We start from the raw sequence: 21,019 nt of genomic DNA on the forward strand, positions 1-21,019 counted from the left end.
TTTTTTCCGACGGATGTTGGCTCAAACTTGTCTTGCATACACACGGTCACACAAAGTTGTCGGAAAATCCGATCGTTCTAAACGTGGTGATGTAAAACACGTACGTCGGGACTATAAACGGGGCAGTAGCCAATAGCATTCATCTCTTTATTTATTCTGAGCATGCGTGGCACTTTGTCCGTCGGATTTGTGTACACACGATCGGAAATTCCGACAACGGATTTTGTTGTCGGAAAATTTTATATCCTGCTCTCAAACTTTGTGTGTCGGAAAATCCGATGGAAAATGTGTGATGGAGCCAAAAAAACACGGTCGGAATTTACGACAACAAGGTCCTATCACACATTTTCCGTCGGAAAATCCGACCGTGTGTACGGGGCATAAGAGAAGGAATAAAAATAGATAATACATGGAAGGGAGAGGAAAAGAGGAGGAGAAACAAAGAAAAAAGGAGAGGGAGAATAAGAGAGAGAACAAGAAAGACGGCTAGAGAGATGGATGGGGGAAAAAAACAAGAAATTAGCATTGAGAGAGAAAAAAAGGGAAAGAAAGGAGAACAAAGAGAGTGGTACATCCTAAAATGTACCATAAGGGGTTTTAATACAGTATGAGTGGAAGGGACTCGGGGAGCGCTAAATGTCCGTGGGTTAGGGGCACAAATTGGGTGCTGACAACCAATGCTACAAAAATAATTTTACTATTGGGTCCCCACAACTTGGGAAATCTTATTAAGGGGTAACGGCACTAGAAAGGTTGAGAACCACTGTGCTAAACAGTACTTTGGACAGGAGGAATCACTCAAATAGTAACTTGTCCTTGTCCAAATCCGCGATTCAGTCCTCTTAAAGCACCACACACATATGAGTACCCTACTGTGTCCCTCTCACCTGCCCACTTTAGCAATGCTCTCCGTCTTGGCAGGATCATAGGACATATATCAACTACCTAACAATCCATTTGCATTCAGAAGAAAAAACAACTTATACTCTAAATTGGAATTCCAAGACAAGTGAAAAATTCACATGCACATAAAATTAAGCATTTCTCTCTATTAACAACAACTTTCCCCTACCTAGGTGTCAGTCTTATGAAACTGCGAACAGCGGCGACCCCAAGAATCGCCACCAATCACAGTCCACAAACAGTCCATGAAACAGAGACAATCGTGGGAGAAGTGTTTAAACATGTTCTCCCGGCGATGATCTCCGCACACTGAGAATCCTCACTGATCGACACAGAAATGGCCAGTCCATGAAGCTGCGATCTCAGCGCTTCACTGTCAGAATTCACGCCCCCAGACTCACCAGCTCAGAAGTGGAGAATATAAAAATGCACTGATTCCTGTGTAAATGACACTGGCAGTGAAAGGATTAACCACTAGGGGGCAGTGTAGGGGTTAAGTCAGTGCTTGGGAGTATTTTCTAACTGTAGGGGGGATGGGCTAGCTGTGAAACATCACTGATCTCTGCTCCCGATGACAGGGAGCAGAGATCGAGTGACACTGTCACTAGACAGAACGGGGAGATGCTGTTTACATCAGCATCTCCCCGTTCGACCTCTCCATGAGGCAATCGCGGGTATCCCCACGGTGATCGATTCCGCGGGACCCGTGACCCGACTCACGGAGCTCCCGGCCGGCGCGCGCGCATGCAATGGCACGGCGGGGAATTCAATGGGACTCCCATTTGCCCAGCCGTGCCATTCTGCCGGCGTACATCTTTCTATGTTAATTTCCTTAACTGCCCAAAACCTCCTATCTCGGCAGTCCTTTAAAATTGTTTCCTCAAAGATACATCGTAGTCAATAAATACATAAAAAGGAATATCTCCACATTGCTACAGCCATCATGAAATAAAATCCTTTCAAGCTTGGTATGCAAATGTCCCCTTTAAATCTCAAACAACTCTGACTGATAACTTCCTGTTTTTTTAAAAGTACTTTCCTTCGCTTATTTTCCTTTCTTTCTCCGTGTGTCACTTTTAAAACAGCTTTGAAATCGGCTTGTCTAAAAAGAAAAATGCACTGAAAAAAACCTTGTAAAATGCAAACCTTCTTTTAATAAATAACTCAAATCTCTCTTTTAGCTTCTTAACTTCACCTGCTTTACCCTCTTCAATTTAGGATGTTTTTTTTAAACACCTTTTAAACTACTCTCACTTTTCAATCTCATCACACCGTTACCTTGTACAAACCCCCTTTCAACTAACACATTTCTTCACAAGCTTCAAAAATACCACTCTTTTCTTTCTCCACAGAGTTACCAGACTGTTAACCTCCCTGGCGGTATGATTATTTCAGATTTTTGTGTCTCAAAGCGGTACAATTATTTTGCATAGAAATTTTACGTTTTATATTGTAGGTCTGTAATTCTCTTAGCAATAACACACTTATGCCCTGTACACACGGTCGGATTTTGTAGGCTCCATCACACATTTTCCATCGGAATTTCCGACACACAAAGTTTGAGAGCTTGCTATAAAATTTTCCAACAACAAAATCCGTTGTCGGAAATTCCGATCGTGTGTACACAAATCCGACGCACAAAGTGCCACGCATGCTCAGAATAAATTAAGAGATGAAAGCTATTGGCCACTGCCCCGTTTATAGTCCCGACGTACGTGTTTTATGTCACCGCGTTCAGAATGATTGGATTTTCCGACAACTTTGTGTGACCGTGTGTATGCAAGACAAGTTTGAGCCAACATCCGTCGGAAAAAATCCATGGATTTTGTTGTCGGAATGTCCAATCAATGTCTGACCGTGTGTACAGGGCATTACAGTCTGTGAATACAGAACTTAAATTAACTAGCAGATTAACCCAAGTTAATCTTATATAAACTTATAAAGATGGAGTCACTCCGGTTCAGTCATATTACTACAATGATGACACAGGAAACCTAGCTTTTCAGAGCTGAAACAGTTTGAAATCTGCTACAAAGTTGGTTAAAATCCCTGCAATGTACATTTTCTAAACAAAAGTGCAGGTACTCTTCAGAGCTTTACTACTAACTAGACAATCTCGGGTATCATCTTCATCTTTATAAGCCCAAAAATGGGCACTGTGAGAGATTGGCATAACTGAGAGCTAATGGCATTCAATGTAGAGTATTTACTTTTGAAGTCACATTTACCATTTCTTAAATCATTATTAATAGTGGATTCCATTTCTGTCACTTTAATCATCATACTGGAACCTGCAGAGAGAGGAAAACAAATATCAAATTATAAACATTTTCCCCACAAATCATTATACAGTCCATACATAGAGCCATTCTTTGCACATTTTCCTTTACTAGAAATCATATTCCCTGTTCCAAAAAAGGGAAAGATTTGGGCGGTTGTTTTCCGCTGTAGAGTATGGAGAGCATGACAGTCGGCAGTATGTACAGGAAAAAGAGTGTGGAGAATAGGGATGAGCCGAACACCCCCCTGTTCGGTTCGCACCAGAACATGTGAACAGGCAAAAAATTTGTTCGAACACCGTTAAAGTCTATGGGACACGAACGTGAATAATCAAAAGTGCTAATTTTAAAGGCTTATATGCAAGTTATTGTCATAAAAAGTGTTTGGGGACCAGGTCTGGTATGAATTTTAAGGGGAACCCAGCGCCAAAATTTAAAAAAAATGGCGTGGGGTCCCCCCAAAAATCCATACCAGACCCTCATCCGAGCATGCAACCTGGCAGGCCGCAGGAAAAGAGGGGGGGACGAGAGAGCGCCCCCCCCCCCCTCCTGAACCATACCAGGCCACATGCCCTCAACATTGGGAGGGTGCTTTGGGGTAGCCCCCAAAGCACCTTGTCCCCATGTTGATGGGGACAAGGGCCTCATCCCCACAACCTTTGCCCAGTGGTTGTGGGGGTCTGCGGGCGGGGGGCTTATCAGAATCTGGAAGCCCCCTTTAACAAGGGGAACCCCAGATCCCGGCCCTCCCCCCTGTGTGAAATGGTAAGGGGGTACAAAAGTACCCCTACTATTTCACAAAAAAAGTGTCAAAAATGTTAAAAATGACAAGAGACAGTTTTTGACAATTCCTTTATTTAAATGCTTCTTCTTTCTTCTATCTTCTATCTTCTATCTTCCTTCAGTTTCTTCCTCCATCTTCTTCTTCTTCTGGTTCTTCTGGTTCTTCTGGTTCTTCCTCCGGTGTTCTCGCCCGGCATCCGCTCCGCATCCACCACTGTCTGGCGCTTCTCCTCTTCTGACAGTTCTTAAATAACGGAGGGCGGGGCCACCCGGTGACTCCGCCCCCTCTGACGCACAGGGACATGGCAGGGACTTCCCTGTGGCATTCCCCCTGACATCAGAGGGGGCGGGGTCACCCGTTATGTAACGGGAAGTCCCCGTCAAGTCCCCGTGGGTCACCGGGTGGCCCCGCCCTCCGTTATTTAAGAACCGTCAGAAGAGGAGAAGTGTCATACAGCAGGAGCCTCCCATCATGGTGGATGCTGAGCTGCCCAAGAAGACGAAGGGAAGAAGACACCGTGGAGGAAGATGCCGAACGAGAACACCGGAGGAAGAACCAGAAGAAACAGAAGAACCAGAAGAAGAAGAAGATGGAGGAAGAAACCGAAGGAAGATAGAAGATAGAAGAAAGAAGATAGAGGATAGAAGATAGAAGATAGAAGAAAAAAGAAGCATTTAAATAAAGGAATTGTCAAAAACTGTCTCTTGTCATTTTTAACATTTTTGACACTTTTTTTGTGAAATGGTAGGGGTACTTTTGTACCCCCTTACCATTTCACAAAGGGGGTAGGGCCGGGATCTGGGGGTCCCCTTGTTAAAGGGGGCTTCCAGATTCCGATAAGCCCCCCGCCCGCAGACCCCCACAACCACCGGGCAAGGGTTGTGGGGATGAGGCCCTTGTCCCCATCAACATGGGGACAAGGTGTTTTGGGGGATTACCCCAAAGCACCCTCCCAATGTTGAGGGCATGTGGCCTGGTATGGTTCAGGGGGGGTGCTCTCTCACCCCCCCTCTTTTCCTGTGGCCTACTAGGTTGCATGCTCGGATAAGGGTCTGGTATGGATTTTTGGGGGGACCCTACGCCATTTTTTTTTAAATTTTGGCCCGGGTTCCCCTTAATATCAATACCAGACCTGAAGGGCCTGGTATGGAATTTAGGGGGACCCCCCCGCACATCATTTTTTTTTTAATTGTGGTTTGGGGTTCCCCTGTGGGGAATTCCCATGCCGTTTTGATCAATAAACTTTTATGAGTATTGTCAGACCGACAATTCATTAATAGCCGCGAGTAGTTTTAAATGACTTTTTTTCCTTTGAAATGTCATTTTGCTGTCAGACTGTTCTAAACACGGGAAACATGCGCCCCTTTACAGGCATACTATAGACACCCCCCAGGTACGAAATTTAAAGGAATATTTCACTTTTATTGTTTCACTTTAAGCATTATTAAAATCACTGCTCCTGAAAAAACGGACGTTTTTAAAACTTTTTTTTTGCATTGCTCCATGTCCCCTGGGGCAGGACTCGGGTCCCCAAACACTTTTTATGACAATTTATACCCCAAATTGTTCGCTGTTCAGAGAACTGGTGAACAGCCGATGTTCGAGTCGAACATGAGTTCGACTCGAACTCGAAGCTCATCCCTAGTGGAGAATGGTATAGAGGTGCAGAATGGAAAAAAAAAATGTTTAATTTCAGATAAATTCGTTATAATACTAATTTCATTTTTTGACAAGTCCTTTATTAAAAAAATAAAGAATAAAAAAAATTGTGTCCAAAAATTGTGTCTCTCGTTGTAGATTCATAATCAATCACGCTGCCCGGCGGACCCAAAAAAATGCAAAAATCTAAAAACACTCTTTCCTCCTGGGAGGCCTCCCACCAACTGCCCGCTCTGTAAACATTATGTACAGGAGAGGACTATGGAGGGTATGACAGTGGTCAGTATGTACAGGAGAAGAGTGAGGAGTGGATGACAGTGGGCAGTATGTAGAGGAGAGCAGTGTGGAGGGTATGAAAGTGGGCAGTATGTACAGGAGAGGAGTGTGGAGGGTATGACAGTGGCAGTATGTACAGGAGAGGAGTGTGGAAGGTAAGACAGTGAGCATTATGTACAGGATAGGAGTGTGGAGGGTATGACAGTGGGAAGTATTTACAGGAGAGGAATGTGGAGTGTATGACAGTGGGAAGTATGTACAGGAGAGGAGTGTAGAGTGTATGACAGTAAGCAGTATGTGCAGGAGAGGAGTGTGGAGGGTATGACAGTGGTCAGTATGTACAGGAGAGGAGTGTGGAGGGTATGACAGTGGGCAGCATGCACAGGAGAGGAGTGTGGAGGGTATTGCAGTGAGAAGGATGTACAGGAGAGGAGTGTGGAGGGTATACAATTGGGCAGTGTGTACAGGAGAGGAGTGTGAGGGTATGGCAGTGGGAAGTATGTACAGGAGAGGAGTGTGAGGGTATGACAGTGGGCAGTATGTATAGGAGAGGAGTGAGGAGTGGATGACAGTGGGCAGTATGTAGAGGAGAGGAGTGTGGAGGGTATGAAAGTGGGCAGTATATACAGGAGAGGAGTGTGGCGGGTATGACAGTGGGCAGTATATACAGGAGAGGAGTGTGGAAGGTATGACAGTGGGCAGTATGTACAGGAGAGGAGTGAGGAGTGGATGACAGTGGGAAGTATGTACAGGAGAGGAGTGTGGAGTGTATGACAGTAAGCAGTATGTGCAGAAGAGGAGTGTGGAGGGTATGACAGTGGGTGGTATGTACAGTAGAGGAGTGTGGAGGGTATGGCATTGGGAAGTATGTACAGGAGAGGAGTGTGGAGGGTATGAAAGTAAGCAGTATGTACAGGAGAGGAGTATGGAGGGTATGACAGTGGGCAGTATGTACAGGAGAGGAGTGTAGGGGTATGACATTGGGAAGTATGTACAGGAGGGGAGTGTGGAGGGTATGACAGTAAGCAGTATGTACAGGAGAAGAGTGTGGAGGGTAAGACAGTGGGCAGTATGTAAAGGAGAGGTGTGTGGAGGGTATTGCAGTGTGCAGTATGTACAGGAGAGGCGTGTGGAGGGTAAGACAGTAAGCAATATGTAGAGGAGAGGAGTATGGAGGGTATAACAGTGAGCAGTATATAGAGGAGAGGAGTGTAAGGGTATGATAGTGGGCAGTATGGGCAATATGTACAGGATACATACAGTAGAGAAGTATAGGGGATATGACATAGGGCAGCATGTACAGGAAAGGAGTATGGAGGGTGTAACGATACCCCCAGTATGAAAGGGGTTAAAGTCGTTTAGGACATTCCATACCAAACACAAAGGCAGCTACCAAACACTTCAATCAGCGGAACAAGGAACCCATACAAATAATTCTCCCCCAAGTACGAGACAAATCTCTGTCTTGAGGTTAAGCAAGAATGAATCTTTATTCAAACACATGTTAAACAGATCCCACTTCAAAACACCCCCCCCCACCCTTGGAAAACAGGGCGGGTTAAACTGTCCAATGACAATGGACACACAGGTCAGGTGTGTTTAACTTCTCATCAGTAAACAGTCTTATCAGGGGGGCTGCTGGAGGAATCCCCCCTCCATCTTTCCTCACAGCAAGACACTAGAATACAGTCATACCTCAACCATCACAGCAAGTAGTACACAACATAATGAGACAGCACACATTATCTATATATACAGCATTGAGTCTGACTAGCACATATCATAGTGGAGTTCTCATTCACCTTGTGCCCCTATTAGTGGCTCCCATCACAATGGCATATCCAGGGTCCCCAGAGTCTGTGTGTCTTGGGTGGCATGGACCTGAATCTAAAGTAACGCCACCACAAGGGTCCCCAGGCATACAGCTCACAATGAGCACCGTTCCCCCAAATACCAAGGCCCATAATCGGTAGGCAAGAGGCTGGCATTCAGTCCCCTCCAAAAGCCTCTGTCCCGGATAGGTCTGTCACAGAGGGTATGCCAGTGAGCAGTATGTACAGGAGACAAGTGTAAGGGTATGATAGTGGGCAGTATGCACAGGAGAGCAGTGTGGAGGGTATTGCAGTGGGCAGTATGTACTGGAGAGGAGTGCAGGGGGTATAACAGTGGGCAGTATGTGTAGCACAGGAATGTGAAGTGGTGACAATGGGCAGTATGTACAGGAGAGAAGTGTGGAGGGTATGACAATGAGCAGTATGTACAGGAGAGGAGTATGGAGGGTGTCACGGGCATGGCCAGAGCGGAGGCTGTTGGAGAGGACTGTGTGCAAGCCTGTTGCCCACCGATTATGGGCCCTAGCATTTCTGGTGAATGAGAAATCCAGTCTGAACTGTATTAATCGGACTCAGTCATGTATATATTGTATGGGGACTCCTTACTGTATATTTGTGTCCCTGAAGAGGGAGGGGGGATTCCTCCAGCAGCCCCCTGCTGATAAGACTGATTCATTCTGTTGGGACACATCCTGTGAGGAGATGCTGGTGTTATCAACATGTGTTTATGTTAATTGAGAGAGCTGATCACATTAGCCACCAGCCCTGGCTAATAGACGAATGGTCTAGGCTGAGGAGGGGGGAGATTGTTGTTTGTATTGTTAATTGTATTAATGTGTGAAGCTCGGTGCCCACAAGACTGTCATCTGGTCTGGGTACATTTTGTAGTAAATTAGGTCATGTTAATTAGGTTAGCTTTGAGTCATCCCTGCTGTATAAAGGTCTGTGAGATCTCAAAATAAAGGTAGTTCTGATGTACTCCAAGACTGGTGTTGTCTAGTTCTTGGGGTTCCTATAGCCAGATCCATTGGACTCGTGTTTCAGAACTTAGGAAGCGGTATATGACGGAAGCACTCAAGCGGAGTGTGGGGCGTTTCGTGACATTGGTGGCAAGCAGCGGGAAAGCTTCCTGAAGTCTGGGACATCCAAACTTCCATCTGGATCCAAGGTCCAGATAGCAGAAGAGGAGAGGTACAGATACCAGCCGCCATGGATGAGGAATTCAGAAGGAGGTTGCGAGAGATGCAGATACAGCACAGAGGACCAGTATCGGAGCAGGTCCTGCTGGGATGGTGTGATTCGATTCGCTGCAAACTCTGGAAGGAAGCGCTAGCCCGTGAGCAGCGACACCAGGGAAAAGTTCTCCCCTCCATCGAGGAAAGGTACTGGTCGCAGTACGGACTGCGGGTGCGGTTTTTGGGAGAAAAACCACACAAGAAGCAGACAGCTGAATTAAGCAGGCTGGTCTGGGCAGAGATGAAGCTGGATGAGAGCTACAGAGCCCTCCGGTGGCATGTATCTCAAGCATGTCCCTGGATAGCGGATGACAGCCCAACGGAAGGCTTAAGCTACGGCGGCTTGGGACTGTTGTTTGTGAAGCTGACAGGGGACCCTAACTTTGGGAGTGATTTGGAGCGGCGGGTGGACGAAATCATGGATTTCGGAGAAGGGCTACTGAACATTTCGGAAGTGCACTGGGCACAGGAAGATTTGGAGTTTCTGGCCGTTCAGGAATGGGAGCTAGAGATCGCCTACAGACGGCTGCTAGACATTGCTCAGTGCCAGGGCTGGGCTCCCTTTGCCTGGGACTATCAGGAAATACCAGCTGACAACCCTGAAATCCTGGCTGAAGAGTCGGCAATGTGGCAGAGCGATAGTGTGCTTTGCCAACCTGCCCCCACAGCTATGGAGGCGGAGGTCTTATGGCGGATGCAGCAAGTGCTGACTGACCTTGATGATCCTGTTTCTGCATGGGATGATCTTGGATGGAGGAATGTGCCTGTCCAGCAGCATGCCAGAGAATCTGCAGTGGAAAATCTGGAGATTGCCATCCCCAAAACTGAAGTGCTGACAACAGGGCAGAGCTCTGCTAACCTCTGCCCAGCACTGATAACATCTTCTGGGTTCCATGGACAGGAGATGGTGAACCTCCATCCCCAGACACCAGTTGCAGAGACAGGGGATTTGATAGACTTTTCTGCTGAGGAAGAACCGTCGGGTGAGCCCCCAGCAGAAGAGTTGGGATTAGGGCCAAACTTCATTGCGCTCTGCTCAGCACTGATGGCATCTTCTGAGTTCCACGGACAGGAGATGGTGAACCTCTATCCACAGACACCAGTTATAGAGGTAGAGGATTTAATAGACTTTTCTGCTGAGGAAGAACAACCTGATGAGCCTCCAGCAGAAGAGCTGCTATCAGGGCCAAAGTTCACTGTGTTCTGCCCAGCACCAACAGTGGCTTCAGCCTTCCTGAGAGAAGAGGTAGTCAGCCTTTCTCCCACAACACTGACAGGGACATGTGATTTTCTGCCAGCAGCATCTACGGAGTTAAAACAAACTTCTCCAGCTGAAGATCTGGTAACTGAACAGAGGGTCCAAGACCTCTGTCCCATACTTTTACCAATTCCAGAGACTGGGGATTTAATAGACGTTTCTGTAGAGGAGGAACCACCTGGCAAACCCCCAGCAGAAGTGCTGGCAACCGGACAGAGGGTCCAAGACCTCTGCCCCACACCTGCAGCAATTGTGGAGGTCCAAGGAGAGAATGCAGTCATCACCTCACAACTGCAGCTTGATCTGGTGTCAGTTGATGGGGCTTCAGTCCCCACCTGTATACCCCAGGGATGCTGGGCAGTCGGCCCAGATCCCCAACAGCAGGATGGAGTGAGCCCAGTCCCCCTGTCTTCTCTCCAGCGGCAGAAAGGATTCCAGGGAGAAGGGTCAGTCCGGGCCTCTCCCCAGCGGCAGATATGTTCTCTGAGAGAGGCAGAGGATGGCTGGGTGAGTAATACACTGTTTGGAATGATTTGTTTGGGGTACTGTGTGGGTACAGGCAGTAGAGGACTGGAGCTGTGGACTAACTTCGGAGTCAACCCGTCTGGGGTCTCCTCCTGTGTTAGTCTCCTGCCGAAAGGGGAGAAATGTCACGGGCATGGCCAGAGCGGAGGCTGTTGGAGAGGACTGTGTGCAAGCCTGTTGCCCACCGATTATGGGCCCTAGCATTTCTGGTGAATGAGAAATCCAGTCTGAACTGTATTAATCGGACTCAGTCATGTATATATTGTATGGGGACTCCTTACTGTATATTTGTGTCCCTGAAGAGGGAGGGGGGATTCCTCCAGCAGCCCCCTGCTGATAAGACTGATTCATTCTGTTGGGACACATCCTGTGAGGAGATGCTGGTGTTATCAACATGTGTTTATGTTAATTGAGAGAGCTGATCACATTAGCCACCAGCCCTGGCTAATAGACGAATGGTCTAGGCTGAGGAGGGGGAGATTGTTGTTTGTATTGTTAATTGTATTAATGTGTGAAGCTCGGTGCCCACAAGACTGTCATCTGGTCTGGGTACATTTTGTAGTAAATTAGGTCATGTTAATTAGGTTAGCTTTGAGTCATCCCTGCTGTATAAAGGTCTGTGAGATCTCAAAATATAGGGAGTTCTGATGTACTCCAAGACTGGTGTTGTCTAGTTCTTGGTGTTCCTATAGCCAGATCCATTGGACTCGTGTTTCAGAACTTAGGAAGCGGTATATGACGGAAGCACTCAAGCGGAGTGTGGGGCGTTTCGTGACAGAGGGTATGACAGTAGACAGTATGTATAGGAAAGCAGTGTAGGGGGGTCTGACAGAGGGCAGTATTTACAGGAGAGGAGTATGGAGGGTATGACAGTGGACAGTATGTACAGGAGAGGAGTGTAGGGGTATGACATTGGGAAGTATGTACAGGAGAGGAGTGTGGAGGGTATGACAGTAAGCAGTATGTACAGGAGACGAGTGTAAGGGTATGATAGTAGGCAGAATGTACAGGAGAGGAGTGTGGAAGGTATGCCAGTGGTCAGTATGTACAGGAGAGGAGTGTGGAGGGTATGACAGTGGGAATTATGTACAGAAGAGGAGTGTGGAGGGGATAAAATTGGGCAGTATATACAGGAGAGGAGTATGGAGGGTATGCCAGTGAGCAGTATGTACATGAGAGGAGTGTAAGGGTATGATAGTGGGCAGTATGTGCAGAAGAGGAGTATGGAGGGTATGACAGTAGACAGTATGTACAGTAGAGGAGTATAGGGGGTATGACATTGGGCAGTATGTACAGGAGAGGAGTATGGAGGGTATGGCAGTGGTCAGTATGTACAGGAGAGGAGTGTGGAGGGTATGATAGTGAGCAGTATGTACAGGAGAGGAGTGTGAGGGTATGACAGTGGGCAGTAGGTAAAGGAGGAGAGTGTGGAGGGTATGACAGTGGGCAGTATGTACAGGAGATGAGCGCAGAGGGTATGACAGTGATTAGTAAATACAGGAGAGGAGTGTGAGGGCATGACAGTGGGCAATATGTACAGGAGAGAAGTGTGAAGGGTATGACAGTGGGCAGTATGTACAGGAGAGGAGTATGGAGGGTATGACAGTGGGCAGTATGTACAGGAGAGGAATGTGGAGGGTATGACAGTGAGAATTATGTACAGCAGAGGAGTGTGGATTGTATGACAGTGGGCAGTATGTAGAGGAGAGGTGTGTCAAGGGCATGACAGTGGGCAGTATGTGGAGGAAAGGAGTGTGGAGGGTATGACAGTGGGCAGTATGTACAGGCGAGGAGTGTGGGGGCATGGCAGTGTGCAGTATGTAGAGGAGAGGAGTGTAGAGGGTTTGACAGTGAGAAGAAGTTACAGCAGAGGAGTGTGGAGGGTATGACACTGGGCAGAATATACAGGAGAGGTGTGGGATGGGCATAACAGTGGGCAATATGCACAGGAGAGGAGTGTGGAAGGTATGACAGTGGGTAGTGTGTACAGGAGAGGATTGTGGGGAGTATGGCAGAGGGCAGTATGTAGAGGAGAGGAGTGTGGAGGGTATGAAAGAGAGAAGTATATTCAGCAGAGGAGTGTGGAGGGTATGACAGTGGACAGAATGAACAGGAGAGGAGTGTAGGGGTATGACATTGGGAAGTATGTACAGGAGAGGAGTGTGGAGGGTATGACATTGGGAAGTATGTACAGGAGAGGAGTGTGGAGGGTATGACAGTAGGTAGTGTGTACAGGAGAGAAGTGTGGGGAGTATGACAGAGGGCAGTATGTAGAGGAGAGGAGTGTGGAGGGTATGAAAGAGAGAAGTATGTTCAGCAGAGGAGTGTGGAGGGTATGACAGTGGACAGAATGTACAGGAGAGAAGTGTGGAAGGTATGACAGTAGACAGTATGTATAGGAGAGGAGTGTAGGGGGTATGACAGAGGGCAGTATGTACAGGAGAGGAGTATGGAGGATTTGACAGTGGGAAGTATGTACAGGAGCGGAGTGTGTAGGGTAAGACAGTGGGCAGTATGCACAGGAGAGGAGTGTGGAGGGTATGACAGTGGGCAAAATGCGCAGGATAGAAGTGTGGAGGGTATTGCAGTGGGCAGTATGTACATGAGAGGAGTGTGGAGGGTATGACAGCAAGATATATGTACAGGAGAGGAGTATGGAGGGTATGAGAGTGAGCAGTATGTACAGGAGATACGCATACCCCCACAACCACCGGGCAAGGGTTGTGGGGATGAGGCCCTTGTCCCCATGTTGAGGGCATGTGGCCTGGTACAGGGGGGGGTTCTCTCTTGTCCTCATTATTTTCCTGCGGCCTGCCAGGTTGCGTGTTTGGCTAAGGGTCTGGTATGGATTTTGGGGTATTTGGATGCAATTTTTTTTTTTTCATTTTGGTTCGGGGTTCCCCTATATATTTATACCAGACCCAAAGCGCCTGGTGATGGACTGAGGGGGGATCCCATGCTCTTTTTTTCCATTAGTTTAATCTATATTGCTGAGACTCGATCATTCATTACAGCCGCGATCAGTTTTAAATGACAATTTTTCCTTTAGAAATGTCATTTTTCTGTGGTATTGTTCTAAACACGGGAAAACTGTGCCACTTTACAGGCATACTATAGACACCCCCCAGGTACGATATTTAAAGGAATATTTCATTTTTATTGTTTCACTTTAAGCATTAAAAAAATCACTGCTCCCGAAAAAACGTCCTTTTAAAAAAATATATATATTTTGCATTGATCCATGTACCCCGGGTCCCCAAACACTTTTTATGACAATAACTGGCATATAAGCCTTGAAAATGAGCACTTTTGATTTTTCATGTTCGTGTCCCATAGACTTTAACGGTGTTCGTGTGTTCTGCCAAATTTTTTGCCTGTTTGCATGTTCTGCTGCGAACCGAACAGGAGGGTAATTGGCTCATCCCTAATTATGAGGAAAGGTTACGAGCACTGAGAGAAGAGACGCTTGAGAGGGGATATGATTTTAATGTATAAATACCGTACTGGTGACCCCACAATAGGGATAAAGCTTTTCCGTGAAAGTGAATTTAATAAGGCACGCGGCCATTATCTAAAATTAGACGAAAAGAGGTTTAACCTTAAACTGCATAGAGGGTTCTTTATTTTAAGAGCGGTTAGGATGTGGAATTCTCTTCCACATGTGGTGGTTTCAGCGGGGAGCATCGATAATTTCAAAAAACTATTAGATAAGCCCCTAAACGACCACAACATACAGGGTTATACAATGTAATACTGACATATGGTATCACACAAAAGTGAGTACAGCTGTTACATTTTTGTAAATATGTTGTTATATCTTTTCATGTGAAAACACTGAAGAAATGACACGTTGCTACAATGTAAAGTAGTGAGTGTACAGCTTGTATAACAGTGTAAATTTGCTGCCCCCCTCAAAATAACTCAACACACAACCATTAATGTCTAAACCGCTGGCAACAAAAGTGAGCACACCCCTAAGTGAAAATGTCCAAATTGGGCCCAATGTGTCAATAATTTGTGTGGCCACCATTATTTTCCAGCACTGCCTTAACCCTCTTGGGCATGGAGTTCACCAGAGCTTCACAGGTTTCCACTGGAGTCCTCTTCCACTCATCCATTACGACATCACGGAGCTGGTTGATGTTAGAGATCTTGTGCTCCTCCACCTTCCATTTGAGGATGCCCCACAGATGCTCAATAGGGTTTAGATCTGGAGACATGCTTGGCCAGTCCATCACCTTTACCCTCAGCTTCTTTAGCAAAGCAGTGGTCGTCTTGGAGGTGTGTGTGTTTGGGGTCGTTATCATGTTGGAATACTGTCCTGCGGCCCAGTCTCCGAAGGGAGGGGATCATGCTCTGCTTCATTATGTCACAGTACATGTTGGCATTCATAGTTCCCTCAATGAACTGTATCTCTCCAGTGCCGGCAGCACTCATGCAGCCCCAGATCATGACAATCCCACCACCATGCCTGACTGTAGGCAAGACACACTTGTCTTTGTACTCCTCACCTGGTTGCCGCCACACACGCTTGTCACCATCTGAACCAAATAAGTTTATCTGCAGTGTGTGGTGTATGGTCTGAGCACTGACAGGCTGAACCCCCACCCCTTCAACCTCTGCAGCAATGCTGGCAGCACTCATACGTCTATTTCCCAAAGACAACCTCTGGATATGACGCTGAGCACGTGAGCTCAACTTCTTTGGTGGACCATGGCGAGGCCTGTTCTGAGTGGAACCTGTCCTGTTATACCGCTGTATGGTCTTGGCCACCGTGCTGCAGCTCAGTTTCAGGGTCTTGGCAATCTTCTTATAGCCTAGGCCATCTTTATGTAGAGCAACAACTCTTTTTTTCAGATCCTCAGAGAGTTCTTTGCTATGAGGTGCCATGTTGAACTTCCAGTGACCAGTATGAGAAAGTGAGAGCGATAACACCAAATTTAACACACCTGCTCCCCATTCACACCTGGGACCTTGTAACACTAACGAGTCACATGACACCGGGGAGGGGAAATGGCTAATTGGGCCCAATTTAGACATTTTCACTTAGGGGTGTACTCACTTTTGTGCCAGTGGTTTAGACATTAATGGCTGTGTGTTGAGTTATTTTGAGAGGTCAGCAAATTTACACTGTTATACAAGCTGTACACTCACTACTTTACATTGTAGCAAAGTGTCATTTCTTCAGTGTTGTCACATGAAAAGATACAATAAAATATTTTCAAAAATGTGAGGGGTCTACTTGATGGTCTTTTTTCAACCTGGCCTACTATGCGTGAGGGTCCAGAGAATCAGCTCTGTGCAAAACCATTACACAGAGCAGATAAGTATAGCATGTTTGTTATTTTTAAACAAAAGAAAAACAAGACTTTAGTATCACTTTAATGGGGGGGGCCCAAACAGAAATGCCGGAAAGAAAGGCGGTAATGTAATCTATGCAACAGGTCTGTTTATTCTACAGCACTCTAATATAGGAACGTGGTTAGCGTACATCAAAGGCCTGGGGATAATTTTAGATCCTATGTTAAACAGGATTTGATGGTCATACAGCTTGGGTATACTGTGTGCTGATGAAAGCCTAGGAAACAATATGGAACTTTAATACCCAGAGCTTTTACTTTCACTGGTCATCTATATATAAGCAACTAATCCTAGATACGGCCTGACCCGCTGGATTCGATCTACGAATATAGCCTTTTGGAACTTTATACCTATCATCAGTTCTATTTTTGCATTTCAATATATACAGGAACAGTATTCCGGATGAACAATTATTTAGAGACTTGAGAAATTTCTGTAGGCTCTTTTAGGTTTAGTACCTATTGCTCCCAATTGCACTTTAACCGTTCCCTGACCTATGGCTCCACATATACGGTGGTATCTATTTAGTCAGTTCTAGGTTACCAGTACCCCCGGGGACCACCCTTGCACAGCAACCCTTACATTTTTTTTTGTATATTTATTAATTATTATCATTGGCGTTTAGCCATTAGGGTTCCTATGCAAATGTGGATCACTTTTGGCGCCTGCACTGCATGTGTAATTTGTCTGTCATTGTGTGTGTATTGTCAGTCTTTGTTTGGTCATCTGTCTCATTGATACACCGTCTGTAAACCCATACACTTGGCGTACCATTTTATGATCGGTCTCAGAGGACCCATGTTCTAATAGTCCTATTGGAAAGTAACATATTTTTAGATATCTGCGTGTATTTTGTTTAAACCATTAATAAAATTTGATACTTTATTTTTTATATACTGCTCTTTTGACTGCCCTCTCTGACCATAAGTAGCTGTCTTTATCCCTGGAATATCCAATCTATTGATCTCCCGATATCCCCGGGATAGTCTTTTATCTTTATATGCTATATAGGCTACGGCCAGAGCCTCTGATTTAGAGGAGTGGCAGCGAGCAACTAACTATCATTTAACCAGTAGAGCGTGAGCAATTTTGCGGTCATCTTTTTTGTTAAAATAAAGTGGTTTCCTAACAACCAGCCTGAGTAGGAAGCTATCACATTTATTAGTACTAACACTGATGCTAAATGCTTCACTTCTCGTTGCAGCCAGAGGTTTGGCTCAACAAGTGGGAGGGCTGTCACATACACCATTTTGTTCACCTGTTTGCAAATCGCCAAACAGGCAAAGTTCGGACCAGACTCAACTGACAGTTGGAAGAGGAGGAGAACTTATATATAATATAATATAATATAAAAATTCACAATACAGAAAAGAGGAACAATTCATTTAGAAGAAACAATTCAACGTGGCCAACAAATGTTTCATAACATTTGTTGGCCGGGGATGTCTGTCTATTAAGATCACCACAGACTTTGAAACTGAGTCCTGATATCAGCAAGCCAAGATTAAAAATGAGATGTTTAGACCTCTGCAGTCAGAACTGGCCTGTGGAGCCTATAAAATCTGATATCAGATGTTATAATTTCTGGATTGGTATCATACAAGCTACTTTTATTAGAGCTAATAAAACTCAACACAATATTGTAAACCATTGGACCCAAAAATCAGCCTCTCTGAGGGACCCTTCTGATAAGCACATGCAATGATGGCTTTCCAAGGGCCAAGGTGGCTGCAAACCAAAATTCCCATAATGACCAATTCTCTCTTTTCTTTATGACAATGATATAGAAAAGAAGTTTATAAATGTAGAAGTTATACTCACAGAATATAAATAGAACACATAAGAGGATGAGCAAAATTAAAGATAGAAGGAGCTGGAGGACCATCAGGATCTGCACAACCCGACCTGTAGAATCATTAGATAGAAGAATTGGAAACAGAGACAACTGTAAAGAAACCTTCAATCAGTGTAAAAAAAATATATTGTAATACTATACATATATGAAGCCTTTTAGGATAAAATTAGAGCACTCTTTAATGTAATGCAAAATCGTTATCACAAATATATCAAATTCTGTTGAAGGAATCTTATTCAGCTCTGCCACCCTTCCTACTGAAGTGGGAACAGGAGTTAAATACAATGACTGAAGATATGAACTGGGACAAAATACTGGCCCTTTTCTACCTATTGTATATATCAGGTCTCCAAACTTTCCAAGCAAAGGGCCAGTTTACTGTCCTTCAGGCTTTAGGGGGGCTGGACTGTGGCCAGAGGGAGTGGAAAATGCCCCAGCATCAGTGCCCCATTATGGGTTTTAATGAGAGGAATAGTGCTCTATTGTTGATATCAGTGAGATGAAAAGTACACTATTGATGGTGTCAATAGGGGGAAAGGTGCCCCATCATTGGTGTCATTTGGTAGAATAGTGCCCCAAGGGTCAGATAAGGACAAGCAAAGGGCCACATCTGGGCCCCGGCCACAGTTTGGAGACCACGGATCTTTATCTTCTCATGGTCAGGAATGTAATTATCGCATATTATCACAATGGCACCCTTGCCTTACCGTCCTACATAAAATTGACTCTACCATTCCGGAATATATAATGCAATGCAAAAAATATTGGTCCTTACTTCAATAAGTGATGAAGTTAAGGCGGTTCTAGTAAAGGATTTTGTTAATACTACAACATACATTCCTGCAAGACTGTGCCCCTGTGTACAAAGCCAACTCCATAGAGACATGGTTTTGACCAGTTTGGGGTGGAGGAACTCCAGTTTCCTGCACAGAGCCCTGACCTCAACTCTACTGGACACCACAGGGATGAATTGAAACATCAATGACGAACCAGGTCTTCTCATCCAACATCAGTGCCTGACCTAACAAATCAACACAAATTTCTACAGACAGATTGCAAAATCGGGTGGAAAGCCCTCTAAAAGGGTGGACATGGTTTGATCAGTTTGGTGTGGAGGAACTTGGGTGTCCTGCTCAAGCTTAAGAACTCCTTTGTGATAATCTGGAATGCAAACTGGGAGCCTTGAGAGCTGGGTCTTCTCATCTAACTTCAGTATCTGAACTGACAAATGTTCTTTGGGAAAATATTGTGGAAGTCTTCCCAGAAGACTGAAGGATATTAGAGCTGCAAACGTTCTTCTGAGAAAATCTTGTGGAAGCCTTCCCAGAAGAATGAAGGATATTATAGCCACAAATGTTCTTCGGTGAAAATTTTGTGGAAGCCTTCCCAGAAGAATGAAGGATATTATAGCCACAAATGTTCTTCGGTGAAAATTTTGTGGAAGCCTTCCCAGAAGAATGAAGGATATTATAGCCGTAAATGTTCTTCTGAGAAATTCTTGTTGAAGCCTTCCCAAAAGAATGAAAGATGTTACAGCCACAAATGTTCTGGGAAAATCTTGTGGAAGCCTTCCCAGAAGAATGAAGAATATTAGAGCTGCAAATGTTTTTCTGGAAAAATCTTGTGGAAGCCTTCCCAGAAGCATGAAAGATGTTATAGCCTCAAATGTTCTTCTGGGAAAATCTTGTGAAAGCCTTCCCATAAGAATGAAAGATGTTATAGCCATAAAGATGGGCAACTCCATAATAATGGCCATGGTTTCGAAATGAGATGTCCAGCAAACTCATGCACTAGTAACTTTTATGTGATGTTCACTTCAGTTGCACATATTTCTCTATAACTATCTGTATTTGATAAAGACTGTATTTAAAGGGAAACAAGGACCAGTCAGCACCTTCTCTGCCCTGTTGTATAGAAGTTTTGATCAATCGCTAAGCTTGAACAGCTGACAAGACTGCAAAATATTCATGTTAGACGATAAATGTTCCATAAATTAAGGGATATATTCTTAAATGTTTAGAGCAGAACATGAGAGTATGTAAATGTACAGTAATGACTTACCTTTGGCTTTTAGTTCATTCTTCTGCTGTACGTTGAGATCACGCACATTGTCGTACACACCTTCCTGTCCGTGGACCCCTGAAAACAGAAACAGACCCAAAAAAAAACAATTCTAGGCAATGCCTACATTCTCTTTTCATTTTCAGATAGAAAAATGTTAACCACTTAAGCCCCAGACCATTAAGCTGGCCAAAGACCAGAGCACTTTTTTCGATTTGGCACTGCGTCGCTTTAGCTGACAATTGCGCGGTCGTGCGACGTGGCTCCCAAACAAAATTGACGTCCTTTTTTTCCCACAAACAGAGATTTCTTTTGGTGGTATTTTATCACCTCTGCGGTTTTTATTTTTTGTGCTATAAACAAAAAAAAGCGACACTTTAAAAAAAAAAAAAGCATTATTTTTTACTTTTTGCTATAATAAATATCTCCAAAAATATATAAAATAAAACATTTTTTTTCTCCTCAGTTTAGGCCGATACGTATTCTTCTACATATTTTTGGTAAAAAAAAATCGCATTAAGCGTTTATTGATTGGTTTGCGCAAAAGTTATAGCGTTTACAAAATAGGGGATAGTTTTATGGTATTTTTATTAATTTTTTTTTTTTTTTTTTTTTTTTTTAGTAATGGCGCCGATCAGCGATTTTTATCATGACTGCAACATTATGGCGGACAGATCGGACACTTTTGGCGTGATTTTGGGACCATTCACTTTTATACAGCGATCAGTGCAATTAAAAATACATTGATTACTGTGTAAATTTGACTGGCAGTGAAGGGGTTAACCACTAGATGGCGTTGTAGGGGTTAAGTGTGTCCTAGGGAGTGATTCTAACTGTGGGGGGGAGGGGCTGTGTGTGACACAACACTGATCACCGCTCCCGATTACAGGGAGCGGTGATCAGTGTCCTGTCACTAGGCAGAACAGGGAGATGCTTGTTTACATTATCATCTCCCCGTTCTTCCTCTCCGTGAAATGATTGCGGGCATCCC

The 21,019-nt window shown here is 44.9% G+C and overlaps 1 protein-coding gene across 2 annotated transcripts in view; it reads right to left on the bottom strand.

The window, feature by feature from the left end:
* LOC141133705 (CD209 antigen-like protein C) overlaps positions 1-21,019 on the bottom strand; it is a 160,454-nt gene that overhangs the window by 127,084 nt on the left and 12,351 nt on the right. For both annotated transcript variants that reach the window (XR_012243112.1, XM_073623202.1), the window contains exons 2-4: positions 20,029-20,106; positions 17,934-18,017; positions 3,132-3,194 (exon numbers count right to left, since the gene is read on the bottom strand). Coding sequence is in view for 1 of the 2 variants with exons in the window: in XM_073623202.1 (XP_073479303.1) it covers positions 3,132-3,194; positions 17,934-18,017; positions 20,029-20,106 (225 nt within the window). In the remaining variant the exon portion in view is untranslated. The remainder of the gene's footprint in view (positions 1-3,131; positions 3,195-17,933; positions 18,018-20,028; positions 20,107-21,019) is intronic.

The sequence above is a fragment of the Aquarana catesbeiana genome, linkage group LG03 (genome assembly GCF_042186555.1).
Source record: "Aquarana catesbeiana isolate 2022-GZ linkage group LG03, ASM4218655v1, whole genome shotgun sequence".
NCBI lineage: Eukaryota > Metazoa > Chordata > Amphibia > Anura > Ranidae > Aquarana > Aquarana catesbeiana.